A 21560-nucleotide genomic window follows, 5' to 3' on the forward strand; every position below is an offset into this window, starting at 1 on the left:
AGGGTCCAGTGGCCCAGCCTCCCCTTTCATCCAAGCTGGGTACTTGAGGTGCATACTTCTACACCCTGCTTTTGTAGTTGAGCCTTGGTTGCTATTGGCAGATTGACGGGAGGGATTTACCCAGGTTAGTCTGTTGTAAGGATTGGCTGTGACCACTTACCACCAGCCTCCTCCCTCTGTGGAGGTCAGCTGTGCAGGGGCAGGGTATTGGTGTTCCAATGTGGTCTGTGGCTGTCCACTGGATGCACTGGCCTTGGGGTTTCCAGGGTGTTGCAGGCCAAGTTCAGCCCTCACCTGTGTTTTGCCCAGGGCCACCCAGCCTGAGCTACAAAGCAATCTGAGATGGCTGCATCTTTGTACTGGGCTTGGAGATTTCCAGGCAAAGCCAAGCTGTAAATCTAAACTGGCTAATGCTAGTGCTGGGCCTGGGGCTCACTGACCCTGCTAATGCTTGTTTGATAGGATTTAGGAAGTTGTGAAGCATGAGTCAGGATCAGCCATTCATAGGGAAAAGTAGTCTAGGTGGGCCCGTAAATTGGGTGAGGGGAGCCTCTCGGGTTCTCCAAGGTAGATCAAACAGCATTAGCCAGGTTGATGAAATCTCAGTTATGGCACCAGTTTACTGGCTATGTGGGGGGAGGGTTTAGAAAAGGGACAATGGCCTCTGTTCGCCTTGATGCCAGACACTTCAGTTTCTCCCTGCATGCCACTGGGGCCTTTCAGGCTGCTACTCCTGTGCTAGAACTTAGAGGAAGTGAACTTGAGTAGATGAGTCCGTGTGTGGGATATTTAAGAGGAACTTTTGGGGTTCTAGAATTTTCTTCCCCTGACTCGATCCCCATTGGTTTTTGTAGCCAGGAGTTACAGAGACTTGCCTTCCTGGCACTGGAACCCTGGGTTGGGGGTTCTGGTGTGGGGCTGGGACTCCATCACTCCCAAGATATCCCTCCTGAAATTTTATAAAAGATTTTATTTATTTATTTTTAGACAGAGGGGAAGAAAGGGAGAAAGAGAGGGAGAGAAACATCAATGTGTGGTTGTCTCTTGAGTGCCCCATACTGGGGACCTGGCCCACAACCCAGGCATGTGCCCTGACTAGAAATGAAACCAGCAACCCTTTGGTCTGCAGGCCAACACTCAGGCCATTGAGCCACACCAGCCAGGGCTCCCTCCCGAATGTTTAGCCATGTGGGCGTGGGACCAGCCTATTCCATGTCTGCACTCCTCCTACCAGTCTGGATGGATGTGGTTTCTTTAATTCCATATCTGTCAGATGCCCATTCAACTGGATTTCTGATGGTTCTGAGTGATGGTTGTTCTATATTTTAGTTGTAATTTTGATGTGGTTGTTCGAAGAGGTGAGCCATATCTGCCTACACTGCCATCTCAACCAGAAGTACCCACAACTCCATTTTAAAATGAGGTTTCCTGCCCTGGCTGGTGTGGTTCAGTGAACTGAGCACTGGCCTGCAAATCAAAGGGTTGCTGGTTCTATTCCCAGTCAGGGCACATGCCTAGGTTGCAGGCCAGGTCCCCAGTAGGGGTGCATGAGCGGCAACCACACACTGATGTTTCTCTCCCACTCATCCTTCCTTCCCTTCTCTCTAAAAAGAAATAAATAAAATATTTTTAAATGAGGTTTCCCATTATTAATTTTCACACATTTTAACCAAGTTAATTGCACAGTTAAGCAGCATTAAATACATTCACACTGTTGTGCAAACATCCCAATCATCCATTCACAGAACTTCACCTTTCAAACTGAAAATCTGTCCCCATTAAACACCGACTTCCCATCCTCCCCCCCAGCACCTGGTGACCACCATTCTACTTTCTGTCTGATGCATCTGACTCCCCTAGAGACCTCGTATAAATGGAATCATACAGTATTTGTTCTTTTGTGACTGCTTATTATACTCAGCATCATGTCCTCAAGCTTCATTTGTGCTGTAATAGGTGTCAGAATCCCCTTCCTTTTTAAGGCTGAACCATGTCCCACTGTGTGAATACACACGTTTTGTTCCCATTCATCTGTCAGTGAACACTGGGTTGCTTCCACCTTTTGGCTATTTTGAGTAATGCCACTATGAAGAGAGGTGTGCAAAAATCTTTTCAATATTTGCTTTAAATTCTTTTGGGCATAATCCCAGAAATGTATTGCTGGAGCATATGGTAGTTCTGTGTTTAATTTTCCAAGGAACTCCCATACCATTTTCCATAATGGCTGGGAGTCTTTTCTCATTGGTTAGTTAGTTAGTTAGTTTGTTTATTATTGTTTGTTGAGGTGAAATTCACTTGACATTAAATTAACCATTTAAATGCACTGTCCAGTCATTTAACATGTTCACAATGTTGTGCAGCCGTCACATCTACCTAGTTCCAAACGTTCCCACCACCTCAAAGGGAAGCCCCATCCTTAGTCACTCCTCATCCCCCTCTCCCAACCCCTGGCCACCACCAATCCACTTTCTGTCTCTGTGGGTTTCCTTGTTCTAGACATTTGATATAAATGGAGCCGCACACTGGGTCACCTTCCGTGTCTGGCTTCTTTCACTGGGCAGAATGTCCACAAGGTTTGTCCACACCGCAGCCCATGTCAGTGCGTCATTGCTTTTTGTGGTGAAGGCAGGAGGACCTGAGTCCATGGCCCATGCTCTGACGGTACATGCTTTCCCGCTGTAGGACTCCTGGCCCTGAGTCTCAGGCTTGGAGAGAAGCCCTCAGGTCCAGCCACATGCCCCATACATGTGCCCCTCCTCTGCCCCAGCTGTGGGATCTGACCCTGACTAAAGTGCATGGGGCCTCTGCATTTGTCTTGTCTTGAAAACAAATGTTTGAGTAAGAACTGAATTCAGCAAACGCCCCGCACCTTTGTGCAGATGTGGTGGCGGCCAGGTGGGCTGGGGTGGAAACCCGATACTAATGTGTGACCAGGTCCTTTGGGGACGCAAAGCCACTGTTTGCTTTCTGGGGTGGACACTTCTTCCTAGTAGATGCAATCTGTGGGCTCCCTGTGGTCCCTGCACACCTCAAGTGTGTTTTCATTTTGCCTGTTAATGGTCAACCTGGGTGCCCCTTTCCCTACATCCAACATGGGCCTCCACCAGCAGCCCCACCTGGGCAGGGGACCCTCAGAGCCTGCAGTTGCCCTGGTAAGGCCTCCCATCAAGGGCAGTGCTTTTACAGCACCCGGAACCATCCACGTCCCCAAACACACACCCATTTTCATGGACAGGGAACCGAAACAAAAGTGACAGAGCTGCCCAGGGTTAGCTGGTGAACATCAAGGACAGAACTTGAACTCTGCTCCACCAGGCTTTAAGTCCTCATCTCATTGGGTTTGGGGATGAGGAAGGGAGGGGGAGAAAGGAGCAAGGAACCAGAGCTGGCTTCGTGTTACCAGATTGATTTTGTTCTGAGGGCAATAGGGAGCTATGGGGGGTGGTGAACTGTGGGGGGAGGCTGGATGTTAGATCCCTTGGTAGTGGAGGGAGGGCAGAGTAGAGGCCAGAGTGCTTAAAGGGGAGACAGAGGGGCTGACTCAGTCTGAAGGAACAGCATCGGGGACCATGGGTGCTGAAAGTGGACAAGAGGGAGGCTTGTCCAGGTATTTGCTTTCACTCCCACCTCCCCATTCCCTAGCACCTTTGTGTCCACGCACCCCCAATACAAACCCTTTTTCAGATCCTCTGTGGCAGAGCTACCTGGACCCCATAAAGCATGACTGACCCAAATTGTTTTTTTCTAAAGATTTTATTGATTTTTAGAGAAAGGGAAAGAGAGGGAGAGACAGATTGGTGTGTGACAGATACATCCATTGGTTGCCTCTCACACCCCCCCAACTGGGGACCTGGCCCGCAACCCATGTGCCCTGACCAGTAATCACATTCTCAGCCTTTTGGTTCACAGGGTGACAGTCAATCCACTGAGCAGCCCCAGCCGGGTCCCTAATTGTTGTTTGAGGCTTTATCCTCAGGAATAGAAAATTACTGGAAGCACCCTGAGGCACAGAGTTGACCGGACTTACAAAACAGGATGTACCAGACCTCAGCGACTGGACCCTGCACTCGTGGACAACGTCAAGATACCACTTCGAGAAGCTGAAAAGCATGTGCAAGACCGAGTGAAACATCCTGCTCTACCACCACCCCAGTCACCCAGTAAAAGCCCAAAGCGCCGACCCCTCAGGGCTGGTGCGGGTACATACCTGAGCACCTAGCCCTTCCCCTGTCTTGGGAAAGGAAAATAAAAACTTTGCTCTCTGCATTTTCTTCTCTTTATAAATTGTTTCACAGCCCAAGTTGCCAATGACCCTAACACCCAATACCGTTCATCTTCCCCCCATGATTGTGTTGATGTTTTTCTTGATTTCATAATACATGGGACCCATGGAGGGCTGTAGATTTTCATAACAAGCCTTCCAGAACAATCTGACTCTTTAAACTTAAAACTGTGTGATAAAAATTAACAAGAAAAGCCATATTTTAAAAAAATCAAAAGATGAATAAGATTTATAATTACTACCCAGGAAACTTTTCTGTGATTTACTCTTGATGAAACAAATGAAATTTCAGAGCAATGTGAGTATATTTTTTTAAAGAAGAAAATCTTTACCTCTCTAGATTTTTTTTTCATGCTGTGGGGCCTCTGAGTTGCTGAAGCAACCATGGGTTTGACCTACTCTTTGCAAGATCCATTGCCAGGTCAGGATTTGGAGAAAGTGATGTGGATGACGCAGAGAGGGGCAGTGACTAGCTGGAGGCTGCATAACTTTTCATCGGGATTCTGTACTGGTGGATGGAATGGTGTGGGGTGATCTGCCTTCTGGGGAGCAGCCTCAGTCTGAGACCTGGCTGCAAGGAGGACAGGTGTGCCTGGAGCCAGCAGAGCCTGAAGCTGACACAAATGGTAGAGGAAGGCGTTGGGGCCTACCAACAGAAACTTACCTGCTTTCTGCCAAGTCTTGTGTTTTCCTCAATTTGGCTCCTTGACAACTCTCCCGCAGTATCAGAGGGAACAAGAATGTGTGGCCTCCGACTTGGCTGCAGCTGCAGATACCAAGATCAGCGGGAGAGTTGACTGAACAAGCCTATGGCCCTGCGGGGTGTATGTGAGGGGAGCTGTGTGGCTGGCTCCTCCCCCCAGTAGGAGCATGAGTTAACAGGACTGGGGGAAGGTGTGTAGAGGATGAGTGGAATAAGGTGAGTAGGCTGCCCAGCGTGCAGGGTGGGCCTTCAGAGTCACCTGGAAGAGGAGTTCTGGGAAGGAAGGGGGAGGGGAGCTGCTGAGTTTAATCACCTGGCTGAGCTCCTACAGAATTCTGCACACTGTGCAGTCCCTCCCCCATACCCTGGGGAATCAGCTCAGCTATGGGGTAAGGACAGGCAAGGAAAGGGTCAGGAGCCTGGGCACATGCAAAAATACTAAATAAAATATCAACAAATTGAGTTCAGCTGTGCTTTAAAGGACAACATACCGGGGCATGCAGGTTTTATTCCAAGGAGTCAGGGAAAGTTTAGCATCAGAAAGCCTCCTTTTCTCAATGAGAAGATAAAAGGAGAAAAATAGCAAATGATTATCTCACTGTGCTGGAAAATATCGAATAACGTTCAGCAACCACTCCAGAGTTTTAAGTTCTTAGTAAATGGGGAATAGGAAGAAATTAGTCTCATTAAAGATTATGATTAAAAAGAAACGTATCTGCATTGTGTGGGATAGTGAAACAAGAGATAAAATATTCCGAGATGAGGCAGGGATGCGCACAATTATAACTAATATCCAATGCTTAATATTTAAGTGCTGGCCAATGCAATAAAGTAAGAAAAATAATTGAGACCAGCTCTGACTGGTATAGCCCAGTGGGTTGGGCATCATTCCACAAACTAAAAGGTCACTGGTTTGATTCCTAGTCAAGGCACATGCCTGGGTTGCAAACCAGGTTTCTGTTTGGGAATGTGCAAGACACCACCAATCCATGTTTCTCTTTCACATTGATGTTTCTCTCTCTTTCTCTTTCTCTTCCTCTCACTCTAAAATCAATAAACATATCCTCAGGTAAGGATTTTTTTTTTAAGTGTCTGCTTTTTAAATCTCCATCAATATAGTATTGGAAGTTCCGGCCAAAGCAATTAGGCATGAAAAACAACTTAACAATATTCAAATTGATGGCCAGGGTTGGAACAAGCTGGAAAACAGAGATTTTCATAACACTACTCAGACCTGTTTTCCTTAAAAAACAACAACAACAACACCTGTGTGTTAGAACTTAACAATTGTTTATTTCTGGAATTTTCTATGTAATGTTTTCAGACTCCTGTTGACTGAAACCTTGGAAAGTGAAACTATGAATAAGGGGTGGGGGGACTACTGTATTAGTTTCCTGTTGCTGCTATAGCTTAAAACCAATACAAATGTATTCTCTCACCCATTGGTGGTATGTGGGGGAGGGGTTAAAAATGTGTTCTCTCGCAGTGCAGGAGGCCAGGGGTTCTAAATTATAGGGGTTGGCAGGGCCATGCTCCCTGTGAAGGCTCTAGTGGGGGATCATTCCTCGCCTCTTTTAGTTTCTGGTGGTCACAGCATTCTGTGGCTGCCTCCATGTCCGCACGCTTTCTCCCTGTGTGTCTACATCTCTGTGTTTCTCCTCCTGTTCTTTTTTTTGCATATTATGTTTTATTATTTCTTTTTTAAAAAATATATTTTATTGAATATGCCATTACAGCTGCCCCATTCCCCCCTTCACTCTCCTCCACTCTGCATGCCCCTCCCCCACCATTCCCCCCCTTTCGTTCAGGTCCATGTGTCACAAATTCTTTAGATTCTGTATTTCCCATAGTACTCCTGCCCTCCCCCGTGTCTATTTTCTACCTACCGTCTATGCTACTTATTCTCTGTACCTTCTCACCTCCTTCTCTTCCTCCCACTCCCCTGTTGCTAACCCTCCATGTGATCTCCATTTCTATGGTTCTGCTCCCGATCTAGCTGTCTTCTTAGTTTACTTTTGTTTTAGGTGTGGTTGTTAATAACTGTGAGTTTGCTATCCTTTCACTGTTCATATTTTTTAATCTTCTTTTTCTTAGATAGGTCCCTTTAACATTTCATATCATAAGGGCTTGGTGATGATGAACTCCTTGAATTTGACCTTATCTGAGAAGCACTTTATCTGCCCCTCCATTCTAAATGAAAGCTTTGCTGGATAGAGCCATCTTGGTTGTAGGTCTTTGGATTTCATGACTTGGAATACTTCTTTCCAGCCCCTTCTTGCCTGTAAGGTCTCTTTTGAGAAATCAGCTGACAGTCTGATGGGAACTCCTTTGTAAGTGACTGTCCCCTTATCTCTTGCTGCTTCTGGGATTCTCTCCTTCATTTTTATCTTGCCTAATGTAATTATGATGTGCCTTGGTGTGTTCCTTCTTGGGTCCAACTTCTCTGGGACTCTCTGAGCTTCCTGGACTTCCTGGAAGTCTATTATTTCCTTTGCCAGATTGGGGAAGTTCTCCTTTATTATTTGTTCAAATAAGTGTTCCACTTGTGGCTGTACCTCTTCCCCTTCTGGTACCCCTATAATTCGGATGTTGGAACATTTAAAGATGTCCTGGAGGTTCCTAAGCCTCTCCTCATTTTTTTTGAAATCTTGTTTCTTCCTTCTTTTCTGTTTGGTTGTTTCTTTCTTCCTTCTAGTCCACTCCCTTGATTTGAGTCCCAGTTTCCTTTCCATCACTATTGGTTTCCTGTGCATTTCCCTTCTTTGCAATTACTTTAGCCTTCATTTGTTCCTCTAATCTGTGACTAAAATCAATCAGTTCCGTGAGCATCCTGATCAGCAGTGTTTTGAACTGTGCATCTGATAGGTTGGCTATTTCTTGGTCACTTAGAATTATAGGCTCTGGGGCTTTGAGTTGTTCTTGAGTCATAATGTTTGGTCTGTTCGCACCTGTTATGTTTGAGGGGCGGAGCCTTAGGTGTTCACCAGGGCAGGGCAACTCAGTCACTGGGTTATGACGCTGTATGTGGGGGCGGGGTCAGAGAGGGAAAAAGAAATGGCGCTTTGCTCCGCTCCACTCTCTCTCAGATTTCTGTCTCCTCTGCAGCTTCCCACAAGCAAATTGGGCCCCTCTGGTGCTGGTTCCCGGATGTGCAGGCCTGTGTACTCTCCAGGACCCTGTGGGTCTCTCCAATGAACTCTCTGAGCCTGGGAGCCTCACCGGCTGCTCGATCCTGAGAAAGTCTTTCCAGTTGGTACTTTTAGGCTCTAATTCCCAACACTGGGGCCCTAGTCTGAGTGGTCTGTTTTACTGTTCACTCCTTCACTTGGTTTATCTGTACGCGAATGCGTGACCGCAGTCAGCCAGCCGCCCTGTGCCCTCACTGGGTCCACCTGTCGCCACCCCACACCTGGGATCCACCAACCGCCTCCACCTCTGCTCCTGGGTTGATGGGACCGAAAGATCTGTCGGTTGTCGAACGATCTGTCCAACGATCAGCCCGACCCCACTCCACCACAGACTCCGCCCCTCTTACCAGTCTGGCTGAGTGGTTTGTTGTTGTCAGACTTCCGTACAGTTCAATTTTCACTGTTTTGTCTGTGTTTTTGTTTCTAAAACTTCGCTGTCTTTAAATTTAGTTGTGGGAAGGGGCACAGTGTTTCCACCTACGCCTCCATCTTGGCCGGAAATTCTCCTCCTGTTCTTATAAGGATGCAGTCATTGTGTTCAGAGACCTTCCTAGCCCAGTACAACACCTTAATTTAACTAAGCACTCCTGCCAAGACCTTATTTCTAAATAAGCTCACATTCTGAGGTTCTAAGTGGATGTAAATTCTGAGGGGACTCTATTGAACTCAGTACAGGGGCCCCAACTGCCGAATGAGCAGGGGTCCATGGGAGCCATGGCAGGTGTGTGGGCAGAGGCAAGTGCAGGCACTTTTCATGGTCACAGAGACTGCAGGGGCTGGTACGGGGGCATTGTGGAGGCTGTCCAGGTGCACAGGGCAGCAGGGAGGCAGTGCTTGAGGAGGAGGCAGGAGGGGAGAGAAGCTACGTGTCTGGGAGGGCAGCACAATGTATACTGGCATGGGAGTGGTCACCTCACTCCGATGATTTGAATACTCAGGTTTATTCACTCACAGGCCTGGGCAAGAGACACAGAGATGCACACTCAGATCTGACTGAGAGATCTGAGGCCAGAAAGATTTTCCAGAGAACACCGGACATCAAGCCTCAGAGTCCATTTATTTGATGTGTGTGGATGGAGTTTCCAAGCAAGGGTCAGGGACATGCACTCGCCTGGCCCGTCAGACCATGCCCACGAGTGATGTGTCCACAATCCAGTGCCAGTGTCGAGCAGCACCCAGGCCTGTCACTGCCAGACTGGACTTGCTGGGTGACCTCAGGCAACCTCGCTGAGCCCCAGGTGCTTCCTCTGCAGAGCAGGTTCACAGTCCTTAAAAGATGAGGTGGCGAAAGCATCAGGCACAGGAGGAAAGCTGAAACGTTACTTCTCCTTCCTCCTCTCTTCCAGCTCCCAAGGTCAGAGGCTGTGTAACATCTACCCTTCAAAGGGGGAAAAAAGGGAGGGGGAGGAGGAAAAGCTGGTGTCCAACTCTCAATGCATCTCTGGCTTGTTCTGTGGCCTTGGCCAAACCCCTGCCCCTTTCCAGTTCTCAGGTTCCCGGCCTGTGAAACGAGGTACAAGGGGCTGGGCTTGAGAAACTTCAAAATCCTTGCTAAGGCACCTCCCAGAAAGAGCCAGGGTCTTTCTCAAACCCTGATGTTAGAGCTGGACGTTTCCCATGTTGCCCAGAGGGGATTCCAACATCTTTTTTATTGTAGGTATGGAAAGATCCAGCCTCATTTTTGGGGAGCCAGCAGGGCTGGCTGGAAGAAGGGGCTGGATAAAATGACCTCCCTGGGGTGGGGCTTTGCCTCTTCCCATCGGGCAGGGACATGCAGCCCTGATGGCTCCCTCCAGCCCACCAGAGCCTGAGGCCCTTTCCCCTGGCCTGAGATTGGCATACCCTGAGGTTCCATTCCTGGTGGTCAGTCTTAAGCCGGCTCAGAGGTATGTCTCCCGAAGGTCATGACTATCCTCATGTCCACTGCCAGGGGTCTTGAAGCCAGAGCTGGCTCTATTCACCTCCTCCTGCCCCAGGAAGAGCAGATGGTCATCATTGGTGGGCAGGAAGTCAGGGGGGCTCTTGGCTCTGGGGGATTCCTCAGCCCCCTGAGGGGAGAAAAGAAGAAAGATATCTTCAGAGACCCCATTTCTGTGTCAGCTCATCTCCCAGAAGGGTACCCTGAGGGCCTGGGAGGATAGCACCATGCATCAGCTAGTCCCCGCTGCCTCCAAAATCTCCATCTGCCTCTCCTCCCTATGAACATGTCACCTACTGTCCAGCCTCCCTTCACTCTCTGACTCTGCCTGCTCTCCTTCAAGAAAATAAACACTTCCCCACAGCAGCTGGAGGGAGCTTTAAAACGTCCCAGCCAAAGCTGTTCCCCCCCCCAGCACCCACCTTGTCCGACCTGCTCCAGCCTCAGGGCCTTGCACCTGCTGTGCCCTCCACAGAGACTGCCTTTGCTCCCCGGGCTCCTCTCCTCATACTGGGCGCTGTCAACGTCCCCTCTTGCAGGAGGCCGCCCCATCCCAGTTGTATGTCTTTCTAACAGTCACCCCCTGCCGAGATCCTACTCATTGTTCAGTTTAGCTTTTATCTGCTCCTGCTAGACAGTGAGCTTGGACCCCAGCCCGAAGCAGAGCTAGGTACACAGCAAGTGCTTAATAGATGAGGAAATGAACAAGGGAATCCAAACCAGGGGCAGGCCTGAACCACACCCCTCAGGGACAGTGTCTCCCAAACTCGAGGCATTCACAGAGCAACCACGGGGCTTCGAATGGAGTCAGTCTACCCCATCACGTTTCTTACGTAAGATGATGTCTACGTTGACTCACTTCAGAATTAGAAATTTTATTTTCAGGATAGACTTTATATCCATACCCTAAAGGCAAACTAGTTTCACCTGCCATAGGTTAGAAGTTAGTGTAAAAATAGATACAATGAAAATGAAAATTATGAATTTCTGCTTAGTCTTTGTTACAGGGGATAATAGAAAGTGTTGAAGATACATCAACTCCCAACTGAGTCTTACCCCTGGAGGTAACAAAAGGCTGAGCAAGACAGTGACTCACCACATCATTCCCTTGAGTTAGGCCATGCTCAGAGCCACCCAAGCTACTTTGCTGCCCCTCCCCCCCTCTGGGAGACCAGCCCTGAGACTGACCTTCACCAAGCTGTCATCCAGGGTGGCCACTTCTTCTTTGGGAGCTGCTGATGCTGTCTGCCATGTGAGGTCCCACCACAGCACACCAGGACGCAGGGCACTGTGCTTGGTCGGGCCTGGCGTCAGAGAGAATTGGGGTCACTTAGTGAGGGGTGGTGAGAACTGGGAAGGGATGGGAGTGCTCTGATGAGTTCCAATCCCAGATCGGAGTGACCCACTGGGGGACTCTGGCAAGCATCTAGCCCCTCTCTGAGCTTTAATTTTATCATGTATACATCAGTGGATGGCTGGGAGGGTCCAGTGTGTAGTTCTGTTCCCGGCACAGAGACAGACTCAGTAAGGGCTTGGTAAATGTAAAATGTAGACTCAGAAAATAGAAACAGATACTGCTGTTACTGTTAATTTCTCCTGACGTCTGTCCACTTCTTGATGGGGTTCAGAATTCCCTGAGTGGTGTGCAGTCGCCAAGGCCCCAGTGGGAAGATGATTCAGCACCAGGGACAGCACCTTGCGGCCCCACCCCACATTCTCCAGCAAGGACTTACTCTTTGAGGGAAGGGGGAGAGGTTGTCTCAGTTTTTGCCTTTGTAAAATAGGACGAGCCCTGCAAGGTGCAGGGTTGTCCTGAAAGTGACACAGCAGCTGTGTCCAGGACACAGTGACTGCTTAGCCACTGGGAGTATCTATCCTTCCCCTTCTTCCTGCCCAGTGGGTACTGGAGGCAGAGGGAAGGACAGGGTGCTTTCCCCGAGGAAGCCACAAGCCCTGCTTACCTGTCAGGTAGCTGACGAGGGCGCCACACAGTGTGGTGCTCAGTGTGCCCAGGGCACCATAATAAAGATAGGAAATAGCGTAGAAGCTGTCAGCCAAGGCGGGTCGACCAGGGTCCATTCTGGGGTCCATTTGGGGGGTGGGAGAAGGGAGCATGAGGCTAAAGGCCATTCTCAGTCCACTCCTTTCTTAGCATCTTTCCTGCCACAGCACAGCTGGGGCCTCCGTTATTGTCCACCCAGGCATGTGCAATGGCAATCCTCCCTCTCTCCCGCTATCCTGCCCCCACCCCCAGGCACTCTACACACACAGCCAGAGGGTGTCTTCCTAAAATGTAATTCGACCACCTCCTGCCTCTGCTCATTACCCTTCATGGTTCCCTGTTGTTCTTAGCAGAAAACCCAATTACATTCTGAGAAGAAAACATAGGTGTGGCCCTGGCTGGTGTGGCTCAGTGGATTGAGCACAGGCTGTAAACCAAAGAGTCACCAGTTTGATTCCCAGTCGGGGCACAGGCCTGGGTTGTGGGCCAGCTCGCCAGCGGGGGCCAGGTGAGAGGCAACCACACACTGATGTTTCTCTCCCTCTTTTTATCCCTCCCCTCCCCTCTCTCCAAAATAAATAAAATCTTTTAAAAAACACACACATAGGTGTGAACCTTTATGACTTTGAACTTGGCAATCATTACTTTGATATAACACCAAAAGTGTGAGCAGCCAAAGAAAACATAGAGAAATTGGACTTCAGCAAAATTAAAAATTCTTGTGCTCCAAAGGACACTATGAAGAGAATGAAAAGACAACGCACAGAATGGGGACAGAAGGAGACGTGACTTCGGGTGGTGAGAGGATGACACAGTGTGCGGGTGATGTGTTATTGATCCCCACACTTGAAGCCTATGTAGTTTCATTAACTAATGCCTCCCCAATAAATTCAATTAAAAAACCTAACGTTGACACACACACACACACACACACACACACAGACAAAACATGGAATGGGAGAAAAATATTTGTAAATCATATATCTGATAAGAATCTAGTATCCGGAATATTTTGAAGATACAAAGATACAAAGAACATGTACATTACAACTCAACAATAAAAAGACCCAGTTTTAAAATGGGCAAAGGACTTAAAATAGGCATTTCTCCAAGGAAGTTATACATATGGACAAAAAGCACATGAAAAGACGTTCAAATCATTTGTCATCAGAGAAATGCAAATCAAAACCAAGCCACAGTGAGGCACCATCTCATACCCACAGGATGGCTAGAATTATTTTTAAAGGAAAATGGCAAGTGTTGGCCAGGATGTGGAGAAACTGAAACTCCCCTCAATGCTTGTGGGGGCATGAAACGGCGGGCCGCTGTGGGGACCCTCTGGCCGTTCCTCAAAAAGTTTAACCTAGGATTGCCACACAGCCCAGCAATTCCACTCCTAGATGTAGACCAAGAGAAATAAAAACATATGCCCACACCGAAACTCGTACATACATGTTTATAGCAGCACTATTCCCAACCAGCAAAAAGCAGAAACGACCCGCTAGGGAAACCCATTCAGTTTCCCTAATGACTAGACAAACAAAATGTGGTCAATCTACACAAGGAAATGTTACTCAGCCACAAAGGGGAATAAAAATCAGGCCAAACTCCTCTGGCTGGGCCTCCTCTCCTGTTCTTTCTCCCCCCCATGCAATCCACCACAGTCTCACCACCCTCGGGGCACTAACTCGAACCTGGCTGGGAACACCCTCCCCTATTCCCAAGCCCTGCCCCTCTTCATTTCGGACTCGGTTTAGGGGTCCCTTCCTGACCACATTCCCCCACACCAGGCTCACCTGGGGGCTCCACTGGAGGCATTGGTGGCAAGGATCGGGCCCAGGAGGCCAGAGGTAGAGGCATTGGCTGAGGGCCCGGCACAGCCAGCAGCTGAGGACGGTAGGACCCCTGTGGACTTTGCTGTGGGCGGGTACAGAGTGGTGCCCATGGCCACCCACAGTGACAAGGTCAAGCCGGCCAACAGCCCTGAGAGGACGCCCTGAGGGTGGAGCCGGAGTCAGCTGACCCAGGAGTCCAGCCAGCCCCTCCCGTGTCCCCAGCCCTCTGCCCCCATTCACCGGTGTGTTGCAGGCCGGGAGGAACATGCCCAGAGTGAAGGCTCCTAGGAGGGGGCCGCTGAGGATGCCCATGACGGTGAAGGAGCCCTGGGGAGGGGTGGCGGGATGACTGAGGGAGGGCAGAGCCGCCCCACTTCTCTGGGCCTCAGTTTACCCTCTGGGAAAGCAAGATCCGAGAAATCCCACTTCTGCCTATGTGCCTCCGTGTCCCTAAAGGGGAGGGGATGCCCTGTTTCTGTCTCTCCCCCTTGGTTGGAGGCAAAGGTGCCAATTCTCTCCCCTAACTGATACAATCCCACAGTCAGGACTCTCCTCCTGCCCCCAGGCCACCCCCCACCTCCCCTCCACTCCTCTCCACCAAGGAGGCTGCAGGAATTGTCCAGCCCCTGGTGAGGTATGACCCTCCCCTGTCTCAGTGCAAGGCGGAAGATGCCCCACCTCTGGGAGATGGAGCATGGTTGGGGAGGGGGCTCACCTGGAGGACTCCGTCCCCGACCAGTGAGGACAGAGCTGCAATGGCCAGACAGGCCGAGCCATATATGAGCGCTGTAGCGAAGGGGAGGGAACTGTCAGTGAGGAGGGGCTGCCCTGCCCCCCACCTGGATCCCCTCAACTCACAGAGCCCCTTGGAGATGACCATGAGTCTCCGGGGTGCCAGGCTGGGCAGCCTCGGTTTGATGATGTCCTCCACAGTGACCGCGGCCATGGCGTTGATGCTGGTGGAGGCCGTGCTGGGGGGCACAAGGCAGGGGGTTTTGTGTGGCCAGGCCACATCCAGAGACTAGCCACACCACCTGACCTGCCAGGACCCTGCCTAGCCCAAGGGCAAAGGCGTGGGTGATCAGACCCCCCAAGAGTGGAGATGTCTACCCCCATCCTCACTCCACAGACTTGAGACCTCCATGGGAGTAGGGATACCCACAACCAGGGACATGAATGACACAAGTTCTTGTTATAGAGCAATGATGGGATGCAGAGAAGGGCCCTGTGGGACCCAGGTTACAGCAGGAGCAGGCCTGTGGCCAGAAGTCATGGCAGATTTGAAAACACCAGAATGTGGGGCCCCTGGCAGGACTGAGGGTCCACTTGGTCATGGCTGGGCCCCAGGATTTAGAACCTGTTTAAAACACAGCAGGTGATCAATAAACACTTGTTTTGGGGGAGAAGGACTGAGAGAAAAAAGAAAAGGTGGGGGGAGCTAGATGGGAGGCCAGGTGCTAGGAAGGGAAGACCCCACAGCAGGTGTCCTGTGCCCAGGGTGCCCTCTCTGCCAGAGCCCACCCAAGCTACCTGCTGGGGACCAAGCAGGAACTGTAAATGGTAGACACATCCAGAGCTTTCTATCCTGAAGCGACGGGGGTGGGGGTGGGGTGTCTGATAGAAACGACAAGGCCCCGAGGGGCTGGGATGTGGCTGGGTGAGCAAGCAGGGCCACTCACCTGAGGGTGCCACTGTAGGCACAGGCTAGAAAGAGCCCAGGGACTCCAGGCAGGTCCTCGAAGATGTCCAGCACAAGCAGGGGCATGTACTGGGGGGAAGGGGGTGGATGAGCCTCTGGCACAGGAGCGCCCAGAGGCTGGGGCCTATGTTGCCCTTACCCTGCATGTCCCCAGCGCCCAGTGCAAACTGGGTGCACAGTGGGCACTTAGTGTGTGCACCTGTGGTTGTCACTGAGCCCCACTACGCACAGAGCCCTGGGGTCCAGTAGGCAGGGTTCTGTGTCATCCCTACTCTACTGATGAGGACAGTGAGGCTGAGAGGTGCAGCCCTGTCTGAGGTTGCAGTCAGGCGATTGGGACTCTGACCCCAGGGGAGGGCAGCAGATGCAACAGCCTTGCAGCCTCTGCCTGCTCTGAGCCCCACGGCCAGAGCTCCAGCTGGGCTGTGACTGGGCATGAGCCCCGGCCCTGGCGCTGCCCTTGACTTGCCTGCAGACCTTTGGTAGTTGCCTCCTACTTCTCCAGCCTCGGTTTGCTCATCTGTAAAGTGGGCACCATGACAGCCTTGGCCTCATCATGTGTTGAAGGATTTGGTGGGAAACTAACTGCTTGTGAAGGGAACAGCATGAGGCTTGTGACATGGGAGCTAGTCATTCCTGTTAATATTAACACTGTCACTTTGTGCTGGACCATGATCCCATCTCCCCCTTGATGCTCATCGGGGAGGTTATAACTCTAGATCTGTGTGTGCCCCTCTCCTGCTCACACCCACCTTGGCTCCCCATTGCCTCCCAGTCTCATCTCCCCCACTCCTCCCAGGTCCTCCTCTAAACCAAGCTCTCTCCTGCCTCTGGTCATTTGCAAGGGCTGCTCTCTCTGCTGGGAAAGATTTTCCACCTTCATCTCCAGAGATTCAGCTATATCGAGTTTCCAAGTAGGGATGGGGGCAGGAGTGGCCCAGGAGCCTGGACCAAACTCACCTGGTCTGGGGCAGAAATGCGCCCTGAGAGGAGGGGGTCGCAGTCCACATAGACTGCGAACATGACGATGCCACAGCCAGCGGCACTGGACACGATCAGGAACAGACCCAGCTGGTTGATGAGTAGGGCCCTGTGGGGAGGTGTGGCCTCAGGCTGGAGTGGGGGGCAGCACATCCTAGAGGTTCCCACTCTGCCCCCCAAACACTCACAGTCTGGCCTGCTTCTCTGTGCGGCAGGCCACATAGCGCTGCACCTGTGCTTGGTTCACGCCATACATTGAGAGCCACATCAGTGTGCCGCCCACCACCAAAGTCCAGAACGTGTAGCGACTCCGTGGGTCTGGGTCGAAGCTGGATGACGGCAGGGCAAGTCAGTCATGTGGGGATGCCACACTGACTTCACACTCCCAAGGGCCCCAAATGGCTATTTCCCTTAAGGACCTTAAGGGGATATTTGGGGTGGGTTTTGAAGTGTGAGTAGAAGTTTGCCAGTCTGAACATTCATTTATTTGTTTACTGAGTCATTCCTCGTGTGTTCCAAAACCATGGTTTCTGTGCCCAGCTGGGACCTCAGAAAGCCTTCAGTTCCCAGTCTGGCAGGGGGTTAAATGGAGTAGGGCACAGGTGTGGGCCAGGTGGAGGGATGGGGGATAGAGGAGTACAGAGAGGAGGGGCCAGGGAATATCTGTAGGGAGTCTTGGGAGGGGATCAGAGAGGGCGTCTTGGAGTGGGAGGCATTGGCTGGCTCCTCCCAGGGCAGAGGGATGCCGGCTCCATCATCTTGCAGTACCCCCTCTACACTCTCACTCACTCCATCAGGTTGATCCGGGAGTGGTTCTGGGCAAGCTCCAGCACCTGCCTGGGCCCTCCCACAAGCATGGCCCCGCGGGCCAGGACAGCCCAGAACCCAGCCAGCATCACCACCACCTGGAACACATCCGTCCAGATCACAGCCTTCATGCCACCCTGCAAGATGCGACAAACAGGAAAGGGATGGGGTCAGACGGAGACCTGTCTGGGGCCTGCAGGACAGGACAGAGTTGGGCAAAGGGGGGTGAGATGGGAGACCTGGCTGGGGCCAGTCTGCCTGGCCTCCAGCAATAGCTGGGAACAATGCCCCTCTCTGCCTCAGTTTCCTTACCAGGAAAATGGAGTTAGTAGCAGTACCCTCCTTATAGTGATGTCGGGAGAATTAAATTAGTTAATATAAGGAAATATTTGGAATGGACACATGCAAGTGTTCGGTGAGTGAGAGGGTGACGGCTGCTACTGTTACTGCTACCACCGTCACTGGTTGTTGCTTTTACCCTTCCAGACTTCACGGTTTTGCCTTCCCATGGCAGCCCCTGGGTTTTCTTTTGGAGAAAGCTCTTCTCCCCTCGCAGGCTGTTGGGCGAGGCAAACCCTGCTCCCAGCTCCAGGAATAGCCAGTCAGAATATCCCAACTCCCCATGCTTCTGCTCATCGCGCACACCAGACCAGAGCCAGCCAAACAGAACCCCCCTATGCATTAGTGAGTCCACCCTGAAACAGGAACTCACTTTCTGCCCAAAGGGGTGTGCACATGGAGTTGGTGGAACCCCTGGAGATGGGAGAGGTACCCAGAGGACACTGTTGTCGCCCTTGGATCCAGCCAGGCCTGAAGCTACATTATCCCTGGACTCTAACTAATAAACCTTTCAAATACTCTTTCATTATAAAAGTGAGGAAACAGGCCCAGCTAGGACTGGGCCTTCTGGGGAGGAAGGAAGACAGGGTATGGACAGCCAGCCCAGGGTGTCCCCAACCCAGCAGGCATCGACCCCCCATGTGGGGTTGGGGGTAGCTCACCACAGTGGTGTAGAAGGTGCAGATGGCTCCAGTGGACAGGAGCGATGCCCAGATGTCCAGCCCGGTCACTGTGCAAAGAGATCCCCCACATTAGCTGCCGGGTTGGGTGCAAACTTGGCCTCATGTCTTGGGCTCTCCCCTCTCCAGGTAGAGACTTCCCTTCCAAGTGTCTCCTGGGACAGCCCCTGCTCTCTCCTCTGATACAGCCTGTAAGCCTTTGCCCCCTCCCAGACACCCTCCGCCGGTCTCCCAGAGTCAAACCTTGGTTCAGGATGAGTGCAGGGGCATAGATCACGATGCCAGTGTATAGTGCCTGCAGGTGGGAAGGAGTGGTAGGGTAATGGCACTGCTGACTGGGTGAGGAGGGAATCCAGGGATGGGGCAAAGAGGGTGTTTGCTTAGGAGAGCAGGTGGGTGGACAAGGCCATGCAGGTGGGGGTGGGACCCACAGGGCTGGGGTCCTGAGGGATGGGGGAGAGTTGTGGGCTGGGAGGATGAAGGCAGAATCCTGAGGGAGTGGGTAGGGCCCAAGCCACTCACTGTGGCCACCAGGTACTGCAGGGTCCCACAGAGCCGCACAGCGCGGCTGAAGCGCAGCTCCAGGTACTGCAAGGAGGAGCCGAGACTCATCACCTGGACAGATCCTGCCCAGTGGCTTGAGATCTCTGGGTCCCTTCACCCTCCCCCTTGGCTTCTGCCGTCCCTCTGGAAACCAACTTTGCTCTCTTGCACTCCTGTCTGTGGGAGCCTCTAACTGCACACACTCTGACCTGTTTGCGCACACATGTGCACATGCACCATCCCCGTGCCTGTGTGCAGGGCCTGTGCCCAAGAGGATTGAGCCATCAACTGTGTACATGCCCCCTCTTACTTGTGTCTGATCTGTTGGTAATCAACTGCTTATAGTTGGGATTTTAATGATTTTATCCCTGCACTGAAGGAAGGTCCTGTAATTAGCAGGGTTGGAAGTTTGGGAACGTAGCAGAGGCCTGCCCTTTGTGGAAGACAGAAGAGAGAGGGGAAGTTGAGACTGGAATCTCAAGCTTGCAGCCCCCGGGGCAGGTGTGTGCTTGTCGGCCCCTGAGCGCAGACCTGGCTGGACCTGGCTCCTCCCCCTGCGGGCTTTCACAAGAAGAGAACCAGGACATCTGCTCCTCTTCCTCCTTCCTGCCCCTCTACCTAGGGCCTGGAACTTTTTCCCAGAACCCTGCTCACCTATATGCCTTGGGGGGAGGGGCAAAAAAGCACCAAGGGGCCAGTGTCCTACTACACAGCAATTCAAAGCCCCGCCACCGTGTCCCTGTATCCCTGTGTCCCTGAGTTCCTAGCCAGGCAAGTCCGGCTTCCTGCCTCTGTCTGGTACCTGGTAGGTGCTGGTGAGTCCCAGGCGGTAGAAGACTGGCAGGTAGAAGGCAGCGGTCAGTAGGGAGTTGAGCATCTGGCCCACGCACATCCAGAGGAACTTGAGGCCGTAGCGGTAGGCCTCCGCGGGTACGCCCAGCACCTGTACGGCCGACATGAAGCTGGCAGCCAGCGAGAGGCCAACGGGCAGGGCGGCCAGGCGCCGACCCCCTGTGAAAAAGTCTTCAGCGCTGCGCTGCCGGCTCCGCACCAGTCCCACCCACAGCCCGATGCCTGTGGACACGAGGAGCATGATCGCGAAGACCCCATAGTCCCAGGCTCCAAAGGTGGCCCGCACCCCAGACCCGACGGCGGCCATGAAGTCCCGGTGCAGGAGCCTAGTGCGACCCTCCCACGCCGCGGGCCCGGGCCGGGGAGGTTGGTGGGGAGGCAAGGACTTCGCGCGCGCGCGGAGGGATGCTCAGCCTCCGCAGCGAGGCGCACGCCTGTTCCCTTCTGTTCCCAGTGGCCCTCGCCCGGCCGTCTGTCCGCGTCTCTCCTCTCGGTCTACGTAGTTGCCTCCACTGTCTGTCTGTCTGTCCGTCCGCCTCGCTTCCCGTTCTGTCCAGTTGCCCGGAGAAGGGGCTGTGTCCCCGCCACCCAGGCTCTGTCCTTCTCCTTGGGAGCGGTGCTCAGCGCTGCTCAGCGCCGACCATGGCAGGTCTTGATGGAGCTTGGAGGGGCAACCCACAGAGGTGGCGAATTTATCGAGCTCACGCCCGGATCAGCAAAACTCCGCCCCCAGACCTGCCCGCACCCTTTCATCCCTGGACAGGGCCTGGCCCTGCAGTGGCTGCTGGGGGTGGAGATCTGAGGCTCCCTGTGGCACTGACTCGGGCACTTACTCTTCCCTGACTCCAGACGTTCGAGTCTCCCGCTGACTGGAGGGAAACGGGATCAGAAACCGCATGTCACTCATCCCAGGCCACACAGCTGGGAACAGTGGCTTCAGCTGCACAACCTCTAAGTGACAGGGAGATCAATCTCCCATGGGTTCACTGTCTCCGCTGGCTGCGGGGTCCTCTAAGGAAAACTTGCCCCGCTTGAGCCCCTTCTCCAACTGACCCCTCTTTCTTTAAAGCCTAGTGAGAGCTTATCACCAAACTCTACCTTCCAGCTAAGCCAATTGGAAGACATCGGGGTTCAAGTCCTAAGTGTGTATGCACTGGAGGAAGTCCGATTCTATCTGTAAATGGGGATAAAAGAGCCCCTGCCTCGGAGGAATAAATTGAACTCGAAAAACAGAAACCTGGCACAGACTAAGGACTTTTCATTCATTTCTCCACCGATTCCTTGGTTCCTTACAGAGCACCTGCCCTGTGCCCGGCACACTGCACAACGAAGGTCATGGGAGAGGCTCTCAGTGGCCGTGAACCTGAATAAATGAGCACCTGACATGTACCTATTACGCAAATGAGAAGACTGAGAAACCAGGAGGGGAAGTCCCTTGCCTGGGGTCATGCCATTAAGGAACACAGACACCGTCATCTTGGGGCCCTTCCGTGAGGGACCTGGAGGAACTCTGGCCTCTGGAGGCTCTAACCTCTGGTTCGAGTTCTGGTTCGTGCTTGGGAAGCTGGGATAGAAGAATCAGTGGATGCTACGGTGCGGCCGTCTCCCTGACCTCTGTCGCCCCCTGGTGGCCGCATCTGGCCAGCAGATGCCACCCCAGCAGAGTCCAGTGTCACCAGGGTTCCACCCCGCCACCCCATACCCCGCCACCCACAGGTGTTCTCCTGGACT

At 52.2% G+C, this 21560-nt stretch overlaps 1 protein-coding gene across 6 annotated transcripts; it reads right to left on the bottom strand.

Moving 5' to 3' along the window:
* Window positions 1-9211: 9211 nt before the first annotated feature.
* On the bottom strand, window positions 9212-20480 carry SLC5A5 (solute carrier family 5 member 5). Of its 6 annotated transcripts, none has more exons than XM_037028872.1 (16): window positions 19780-20480; window positions 18957-19022; window positions 18678-18729; window positions 18417-18484; window positions 17398-17552; window positions 16797-16937; window positions 16588-16717; window positions 15608-15696; window positions 14787-14899; window positions 14644-14714; window positions 14169-14255; window positions 13890-14089; window positions 12053-12171; window positions 11280-11395; window positions 10016-10140; window positions 9212-9551 (listed from the first exon to the last, which is right to left on the bottom strand). In XM_037028872.1, the coding sequence occupies exons 1-15, from the start codon at window positions 20134-20136 to the stop codon at window positions 10054-10056; spliced, it is 1851 nt and encodes a 616-aa protein (XP_036884767.1). In that variant the 5' UTR covers window positions 20137-20480; the 3' UTR covers window positions 9212-9551; window positions 10016-10053. The 6 variants fall into 6 exon arrangements, with proteins under 6 accessions (XP_036884767.1, XP_036884766.1, XP_036884765.1 ...); XM_037028871.1 differs by having other exon boundaries at window positions 9212-9441; window positions 10016-10221; XM_037028870.1 differs by having other exon boundaries at window positions 9212-9546; window positions 10016-10221.
* Between the last annotated feature and the right edge of the window lie 1080 nt (window positions 20481-21560).

The sequence above is a fragment of the Sturnira hondurensis genome, unplaced genomic scaffold (genome assembly GCF_014824575.4).
Source record: "Sturnira hondurensis isolate 20B ecotype Veracruz unplaced genomic scaffold, ASM1482457v3 Scaffold0020119, whole genome shotgun sequence".
Taxonomy (NCBI): domain Eukaryota; kingdom Metazoa; phylum Chordata; class Mammalia; order Chiroptera; family Phyllostomidae; genus Sturnira; species Sturnira hondurensis.

Coding starts and splice junctions, on each gene's coding strand:
- SLC5A5 (XM_037028871.1), bottom strand. CDS start 20,136: ATGGCCGCCGTCGGGTCTGGGGTGCGGGCCACCTTTGGAGCCTGGGAC. Junction 15,697..16,587: donor GCATTTCTGCCCCAGACCAG/GTGAGTTTGGTC, acceptor CCTTCCCCCCAG/TACATGCCCCTGCTTGTGCT. Junction 14,900..15,607: donor GCCTACAGTGGCACCCTCAG/GTGAGTGGCCCT, acceptor TGTGCCCCCCAG/CACGGCCTCCACCAGCATCA.